General features: G+C 32.4%; 1 protein-coding gene across 1 annotated transcript; it reads right to left on the reverse strand.

The window, feature by feature from the left end:
• LOC109330954 lies at nucleotides 371-1568 on the reverse strand. The gene is made up of 4 exons (XM_019565217.1): nucleotides 1387-1568; nucleotides 924-1149; nucleotides 636-839; nucleotides 371-403 (listed from the first exon to the last, which is right to left on the reverse strand). Exons 1-4 carry the CDS (start codon nucleotides 1566-1568, stop codon nucleotides 371-373), a joined length of 645 nt encoding a protein of 214 aa, XP_019420762.1.

The raw sequence follows: 9984 nt of genomic DNA on the forward strand, positions 1-9984 counted from the left end.
CTATACTAGCAAAGAATCTTACCATTGCATTAGTTGTTTCTTGGTCCAATGGCTCTCCTTTCTTGCTTTGTCTAGTTTCACAATATATTTCAGCTTGGTTGGGCATCTCTTTATTCTCCTTAGTTGCACACTGCAATTTGAAAAAATAAAATATTTAAGTACAACAACTACACCAATTAATATAAATAATTACGTTTATAATTAAAATACCATACCAATCTTTCCCTTATGACACCAAAGTTCACAGGTCCCGTTCGGTGTCTCCATTTCTCCAATCATTCAAATCATACAGCAGTTTAGTCTTCTAGACAAATCATGGGGTGCCCTTGGCACGCATGACGCAACTATTTTGTGTCAATTTCAATTACAACTATTTTGTGACAACCTCAAACACTATCATGTACTGCAAGGATTTCAACAACTGTATTCCTAGTCCTAATGCATAATATGGAACATACAAACAGACCAAGTAAAAGTAGTTAATTCACTACTATGCTTCAGTTTTATACTCATGTCACTCTTAAATTAGGTTACTCAAGTTAATTTGTGGTTTGTTGGTTGTAATAATCTAATTTCACTCAACTATTTGTGCAATGTATGACAATTTAACATCAACTAAAGTTTAATAATCTTACTTGAATATTTCCAAGACTCCAATATCTTATCAATTCCTTAAAGTGTGATTCTGGAATGTCTTTGGGACGATTTTTCAGGCGCTCATATGTGGTTTTATACTTGCTAAAATGTTCTTCCTTGATGGCGCATTTGTGTCGCCTCCAAGCATCATTTAGAATAGCGAATACAGCTTTTTTTCCTACATCTGGAATGATGTATTTTTGCTACAATGAAAAGAAGCATAATTATAAAGATCTAAACGCACATGCAGGAACACAAATTAAAAAGCACAACTTCTAAACTAATACCTTGACATAAGCCCATATGAGATCTTTGTCTGGTAGAGCCTTCCATTTAGTGTAAGCAAGGGGACAAAAATCTGAACTCCTAGCCACTATTCCCAAGAAATTGCTGAATTGAACAACAGTTCTTTGATTTGGTCCAATTGACACTCCATATTCATTGAAAATGACTTCCATTCTATCTTCTAGTGATCGTGCATGAGCTTCCAAGCATTTAGTTTTCCCACGCTTTCTTTTTTATGCTTCCCCTAATTGACATATTGATAAATAAATGATATAAAGTTGTAAATTGAAAAAAAAAATGGAAACACCAAAAAGTTACAAAAAACACTAATGTTACCTTGCTCTGTACTATTATTTGATTCATCAACTTGCTCATTTTGATGGTTGATATCCTCACCAACTTCATATATCTGTTAGAACCTCACCATGACGAATCCATACATCCTATTCTTTTTCAAACCCATACCCTATTAGATGGTCATACACTATAGCCCTAACTTCCCAGCAAGTATTGTGACATTTAGCACAAGGACACAAAATTTCTCCTCCTTGCAGTTTTCCATTGGTGTAAGCATAGTTCAAAAAAAACTCAACACCATCAATGTACTCTGAGCTATACCTCGACAATTTAATCCATTCTTTGTCCATCACGGTAACTAGGATTTTGGAAAATAAAAATAATTAAATTGGTCTCCCTATTAATCAAGTTCAAGATGAACTTCACAGATGGCCTACTCTAGGAGAGGTAATTAATAAAACAGAAGCACACAACATGTATAACTTAAATAACTACTACCACAAAACATAACAAAGAACACATTAAAAAATAAAGCCTATAAATGTATATATTGGAAGTTACAAACACATGACCTCAGAACTACAATCATGTTGCCTGTCTTTCATTAGCCATCATTCCTGTTTTTTCATAATGTCATCAAGAGAGAATGTCAAATACAACAACAATACACTCAATAAGATGGCAACGAAAAGTTTATCATGTGAAATAATTTTTTGTTGGAATACATCTTGTAATGGAGAATACACCATTACAGACAAATAAAAAATTGCTATAAAACATCCATACTAAACACATTAGTCTACCATAAAGCAGAAAATAAGGAAATTATTATAAAAAGGTTGTATTAGAAAATGATTATAAAATATTGAAGAAACACCAGTGAGTCTGAATGAGTTTTACGAAATTATAATAGATAGTTATTCATCTTATAGTAAATCCTATTTTATCCCCCAAATATACAAATATCATCAATTTGGTCTCTCAACAACGCAAGGTGTCATCACTTTGATCCCAATACTGAATTTGATATCAATCTAGTCCCTCAATATCAAACTAGTCCCTAGACTAGGGATCTATCATTGTCACTTTTCTCAATTCAACAAAGGAGAACCAATTTAATGATATTTTGCATCTTGCATATCTAAAGGATTAAATTGATGAAAAGAACTTTTTAAAGAGTAAAGTGGTGAGTAAGGATGCATGTCTTCCAAGGGTGAAAAATAAGGGTTTAGTCTGTATGTGACGGCAAATTTTGAAAGAAAGGAGGAGAAGCAGTAGTGCTAAGAGAGTCTATAAAATCAATTTCAGGCAACTGTTATTGGTGCGATGTATATATCTTCAACTGCTTACAGGAACGTTTGCTAAAGAAGCCAAGTCTCCCTACTTTATTACCTCCTTCCACTTTCTTTGCTATCCAACCATAGAGAAAGAGTAGGAGGAGGAAAAGGGGATAATGATATTATTATAGAGGAAAGAAGCACATATACCCCAAAAAGAAACGAAGTAGCTCTATGGCAGAAGATTTGCATTCATATTGCTAGAGGTTTGGCTTACCTCAATGGAGAGTCAAGGCTAAATATAGTTCACCAAGACATCAAGGCCATTAATTTAACATGTTATGATCTCTATGATTTTGCAAATTTTTTATACCAGACCTTTTCTTACTCTCACTTCTCCTCCCTATTAGAATCTACTTAAGGACTCGAAACATCACATTGCCATTAACTTATTGTTGAGCCATATCAGTTTTGTTACATGTCCCTCTCAATTTTCTCTTAGTGGTTCACATAAGGATGAAGCCTTTTCTTTATTTGATAGTGTTCTTCGTTCTTGAGTAAAGAGGGACATTACAATATTTTATAATAGAGTTTTATTGGTTGTTAAGTTTTTTAAGGAGATGAGAAATTGTTTTAAGGTTGGACATATAATAGCTTCAGGCACTAGATGAATATACATAGTAATATACTAATTACAACAATTGATGAATTGCTTGCAAAGGGAATCAAATATAAACATGTCAAGCAAATTGTTTCAGCTCATAAATAATTGCCAGTAATCAGTATGTGCCTGATTAGAAGTCTTTTTTGAAGCCACTATAAAAAAATACCATATAAAAAATACAAGTTTATAACTTAGCAGTTCACAGTTTGAATGTCTTGATCCAAGTTTATAAAAATACTCAATCAAACACATTCAAGTATGAGTTGTTAACATCAAATAATGAAACATGGAAGCAAGAGGTTATGTCTCATTACCAAACACTATTTTAAACCATGGTTAGCAATATTCATAAGCATTTCACCAAACAGTGCAAGTAGAACCAATATACATATGAAAAAGTGTGACTGAAAAATGGAAAAAACATAATTTAAAAGCAATTTATAGAACCATACAACTTAGAAAGCATGAAAATGAACTTTCCAGAATCCATAAAAAGATAAGAACCGAGTAATGTTGAACGGAAAAAAGGATACCTCAATGGAGCTAATTCAGAGAGCTCTCAAAGGAGGTGAAAATCCACAATAGCGGCAAACGAAAAACCTCGTTGGTGAAATAGAAGAAGAAATTGTGAGTTTTGTCACAGAAATTGGGATTTTCAGTTCATCAATCATAGAAGAAATTAGAATTTAGGGTTTCTGGTTCGTCATTCATAGAATAAATTAGAGGTTTTGAGATTAATGTAAGGTAGTTTCCAGCATATGAAGCCTTGGCCTGCTTGGTTTGCAAATGAAGAAGGTGAATATGCAAACCAGAAGGAAAGTGAGCAAATGAAGAAGGTGTTAAGGAAGAAGAAGTACCTAGAAGTTTATAATTAGTAAATGAAGGAAAGTAAGCGTGAAAGAGATGAAGTTTTAAGAATGGAGGAGAACGGTTTGTAGAGGAAAGAGATGAAGTTTTAAGAGGAAAGAAGGGTTTGTAGATGAGAACGGGTAGAGAATGGGTTTTAGAAATGAATGGAGAACGGATTTTTTTAAACATCTACAAGAACGGTTTAAAAGCGTTATATTAAATAAATATAAAAAAATTGATAAATAGGACAACACTATTACTTTAAGACCACGGTTTTAGAATCGTAGAGAATGAAAGCGTTGTCATAGGTAAAAAATGTAGTAGTGTGAAAGACAAAATGAAGAAAAACTTCAACAAGAAACATAAACAAATGGTCACATTGAAGGACAGGGATTTTTAATCATTTGATGAAGAAAGTAAATTTGATGAAAAGGCAAGCTAACATATGCCTCTATGCGGAAGCGACATTTGATTTTAAGAAATCAAATGAAGAGGTAGAAAATTCTATCTTATGTAATCTATAATTCATTCATACTAGGGGTGACAACTGGATGTATATTAATTTGGATTATAATAGGTGGATGGAAAACCATCTACCAATCCCTATAAATCCATAGAATCATATTTTTAAACTATCTAATCCTTTAATATCTAATGGATTTCAATCATCCATATATCAATTTCAATGGATTGGATGGATAGATATCCAATCCATTTTTTTTAATTTGAACTAAAACATTTTTTGAAAGAATTTTTTTAAAAAAAATTATTATTTAATAAAGTATTTTTAAAATCAATTTTAAAAACATTTTTAAAATGTATTTTTTTAAAACATTTTAAAAAAAATCTCAATATTTAAATTTACATGTGAAAGCTCTGAAAAACAACAATGTAGGTGATGTTAGATATATTATATTGTAAAATCATGCATTTTTTCTTGTGCTCAATCATGATACAAAATGTAATACCAACCCTTAGTAAAACTTTTTGAAAGAATGTTTTAATAAAAAATAATATTATTGAATGAATCATTTTGTTAGGAAGATAATAATTTATATCACTAGTATCAAAATTGGTTCTTGCTGACCAGTTCAACCGGTAAACCGGTGAATCGATCTTAATACCGCTACGAATAACATTTATAACGATCATACAATTATACTGGTAAAAAACGGTCATGCTGAACAGTTTTTAATTGAACCATATCGATCATACCGACTAGTTTCATTTAAAATTATTTTTTTAATGAAAATGATTTATTTTACCAAGATATTTGTATGGATGTTCAAACATACAACTACTACATTTTTATGCATCTAAAACATCGTTTACAATATACATTTTAGCAAGTGGTATAAATAAAAATAGTTATTGACTTTTTTTTATTTTTCAACATTAATATTAATATAAAATATATGAATACCTAACTGCACCAGTATGCAGTTTAATAGTGAACCACTGGTTGAACCACCATACTAATATACCAGTACGCTAACCGGTTTGATGATCAGTACAATATTAATAACATTGGTTGATATTTTGCACGTTGGATTTGCATAGCAAAGTTGGGTCTACATGTTATTTTATGAGGAAAAAATATTTTTGTTTTTATTTTTTGGATGGATTGGTCCAAATGGATATACACATGGATATCCACTAGATATAATGAAAGAATTTGAATTCATCCATTATCAACAATATCCATTAGATTATATTCATTAGCTCTAACAGATAGATTTAGATGAATTTAATTTAGATGAATTTGGATAGATTATGGATAATTTTGCCACCTCTAGTTTGCAATTCATTACCCAAATTGAAGTTTTCATATCTTCAACTTGATAGCCGTTGTGCACTACGCTAAAATAAAAGCAGTTAAAGACCCATGTACAATTGCAATTCACGACATCCAAGCTAAGGTTATAGGAGAAGCTTAGCAAAGATATGGATAGTTAAGGGACTTTAGCGCCTCCAAACATGGCATTACGTTACTAGGTAGTCCTCTATCATTCTATAGTCTAATCTAGGCATGTCATTGACACCTTGATTAATGTTAATAATAAAATTATCTATACTACCATCTTTGTCATTCATAAAAATTGAGTAAAATGGCAATTATTACGAGTTTCTACTTGCTGTTATTAAAGAATGGTATCTGTCATATACAAAATTTCATAAACAAACAACACATTATTAAAAATCGATATAAAAACTACTTGATCCCTATTTACACTCTCCAGGCTGTGAACCCAACTAGCTCCCTTAAAAGGTTCCATGTTTTATTTGTTTGAAGGTGTATTTGGGACCAGCTACTCTTCCTTCAACTTGTTAACATATCTGAAGAAAGCATTGGCAGGGGTTTGCCCTGGTGGAGCCCGAACATGAGTAGACCTTCGAACCACAGACTCATCCACTTCATCCTTGTGCATCAAATCCTTCGATCTTTTCTGGAGTTCTGAGCTGTAAACAAAGAATGGAAAAGAAAAACAGGATTGCCAGAGTGAACCTATGATGGTAATTAATATATCTGCAGACATATTAAATTATAGTACATCTTATTTTAATGACTTAAGCCACAGCTAACGACTCCAGAATACTGATTAGACCAACATAAAGATTCTCCTTTTGCACAAATAGACCTTTAAACCAACTTCGTTTTTAACTTTCTTGATTTCACATAGTAGGGTTAATAAGCTATGAAGGTATTCTACACATGTCAACATGTCATACATTGAAAAGCAATTCTAATTCACCATACACTTTATAATATTTTTCAATTGTTTTTGAAGTGCCCTTTCTTGCTGACCCTTGCAATTCAGTGAACCTATCAATGCATCAACCTATTCAAGCATACCAAACAGAAAACTAAAAAAAAAAGTATATGCAGAAAATTAGTGATGTTGAAACAGATTAGCTGGTAAGGTCGAGTCATATACTATTACAATATATATGTTTAGAGCATATGTTAGAAGATTTTTTAGGATTAAGATTTTTTTTTTATCTTTTATGATTTGTTTCCTTATTTATAGTAATAGTATAAATAAATAAATATAAGTATTATATCTTTTGTATCACAAAATCATTCATAATATTATCAATACAATTTATTATTTTCATCTTTTTTTCTCCTTTCATTTCTAAACCATATAATTTCAACAAATAACATTGGGTTAAATCTGTGTTGGAGCATTTGCTATTAGATTCGGTGTTTATCTTTTATATTTATTCCATGTGTGAGTTTGATTAAAAGACTTGCGAAATTCTAAAAGTCTTCAAACAAACCATTGTTTAGTGTTGAGTCTCAAAAGGCTAGGTGTATAAACAATATTTGAAGTGTTTAGCTTAAAGATGTTTGGTGTGCAAATAATACTTGAGTTGTTGAGTCTGAAGAAGCTAAGTGGAAAAAAAAAATACTTATTATAACCAATTTTAGATTATTGTAGAATCTTGGTACTACCAAGAAACTGGATGTATCCTACACTGTGTGATCTAATATATGAACATAACTCAATTTTCTATTCTTAAACTCATTTTATTTAAACATATTGTTACCATAGTTCACAACAATTCTGAATGACACAAAATAATCCTTATTGGCTGAGTCACGACAGGTTGCTCTCTTTAAGACGTTTCGTGGTACTACTAAAATTGTGCAAGCAGACTATCAACCACGTCGTTCCTAGGATAAAACAGCCTAGTTCTACGTTATACGATGTCTTATTGCACTATAAGAATCGCAATCGAATACACCCAAAATATGACTACAAGCGCCAATTCTCGAATTCCCACAGTATGGCTACCTGTGCCAATTATTTTCCCATAATACTAACTATGAGTGTCAATTATTGAAATTCTCACTTTGACTGCTTGTGCCAATTCTCAAGTGTCACGAAAAGAAAGGGGGAGAAGGTTTTCGGAAATGTGTCGGCGGAATATAAGGGGAGAAAAAGAAGTTGAGAGGTAAACACCTTCAACTTGGTGCAAATTGTAATGTGGGGAGGAGACCTCTACTTATAGCATGAGGCCTCCAACGGCTCCCCCATCCGACAGTGCAAGAAATCGAACGATTATATGATTTGACGGTGCAAAAAATCAAACAACTATATGATCTGATGGTGCAAAAATCATCACCCAATGGCTCTATCACCAACGACTCTATCATACATGTGTGTGTTAACTTGGTCAAGCTAAGCTGAACTGGACGGCGACAGCGGAGGAGGTGGGGGTGGTGGTAGAGCGCGCTCGCGTGTGTGGAGGGGTTATAAAGCCTTTCAACTTCCCTCCTCCAAGCAATGTGAGACTAGTGAGTTTTTTATATTTCACAAATCCAAAAGTCACCATAATGACCATATTGATGTGCATTAAAAGCTTCTTCAAAAACATCATTCTTTCAACAAATTCCAACAATCTCTCACTTGAAATTAAAAAACTATTTTCGGGAATTTCTTTGGTCTCAATAAGATTGTGCATAAATAAAGATGTCATGTGAAATGACAAATAGTCAAAGGATGGCATTATAACCAACCTACTAAGTTTTGATAAAGATAATATGTTATATGAAAACTTGAAGACTTGGATATCACAACAAACAACATACCGAAAACTCAAGGTCAACGTCATAGAACTTAGGATTGCTTTTATATTCTAGAGTCCTAAGATGCTTGCCTAGTATTGAGTTTAGGTTAGGCATCACATCTACATTACATATATATGATAAGTAAGATTCATGCATTTTCATTGAGCATACATGTTTTTGTGCATAAATGAATTAAACATTTCAAAAATCATGTTGCATGATCATTCATCATATAGGGTGTTTACCATATAGTTAGGAAAAACCACTTTTAAACAATATTAATCAATTAACTCATTTGATAATCGATTAAGTCCTGGTGAAGTCCATTACTCGATTAAGGAAAGGCGTAATCGATTAAATGGAGTTACAATAGCTAAACTTGCAGGATTTCTGCTTATTAATCGATTAAGCAAGTTATTAATCGATTAAGCCATAACTGAAAAACTGTTTTCAAGAAACACGTTAATCGACTAACGTGTTATGTAATCGATTAATATCAGTTGAGTCAGTTATGAACAAAAGCTATTAGTTTGAAAGAGAACAAATCAGTTTTAAGGAGAAGTTTTTCACACTTTCAATTAACAACGAAAAAGAATAGAAAGAGAGAAAAACTCAAGATTCATTGTGTTTAATTTTTGAAGCTATCTTGTTGATTCTTTGAGAGGGTTTTCTTGCATACATTCTCAAGAGAGAAAAGAGAGAGAAGAGAGAAAGTATTTTCCATTGTGCTAAACATTTTCATTCATTTGAAAGACCTTGCATGCTTTCCCCATCTATATTTTAGGGTTGTTTGAGAGATCTTCCGTCAAGGGTTAGAGAGTCGAATTCAGAGTCTATATCCGCACAATCTTGTGTGCAAAGTAACTGGGCAAATTTTCTATAATTTGAGGATAATTCTCGTGGTGTGTGATATCATCACAAGTTGAGAATCAGTCGTCTTCACAAGGTAGGGAGTCTTGATTCGAGCGATAGTTTCGGATGGGGCCAAGTTGCGCGAATGATATGGTATCCAAGTAGGCGTAGATAGTGGTCAAACCGAGCTTGGTTGCTCAACGGTTCCAAGAAAGAAGTTCTACTCAGATTATTGGAAGTGTAATTGTAATTGAATAAAATTTCTAATAGTGAAGAAAAATCTATCAGATCAACTAGGAGGCATGGATGTAGTTTGCAGGTGGACCCGTAAACGAACCAGGATAAAATCCTCGAGCATATTTTCTCTTTCCTTATCTCTTTACGTTTCTGTATTTACTTGCTTTTTGAGTTTATTTACATTCTGTGATTAAGTGCTAATTGATGTTAACTTGTTAATAAACACGAATCAATATTAGGATAGTAAAGATCAAGATTCATTACTGTTTTCAAAGAAAAGTCTATTTTTCAAAGAATAAACAACCAGTATA

This window comes from Lupinus angustifolius, chromosome LG17, assembly GCF_001865875.1.
Source record: "Lupinus angustifolius cultivar Tanjil chromosome LG17, LupAngTanjil_v1.0, whole genome shotgun sequence".
Lineage (NCBI taxonomy): Eukaryota > Viridiplantae > Streptophyta > Magnoliopsida > Fabales > Fabaceae > Lupinus > Lupinus angustifolius.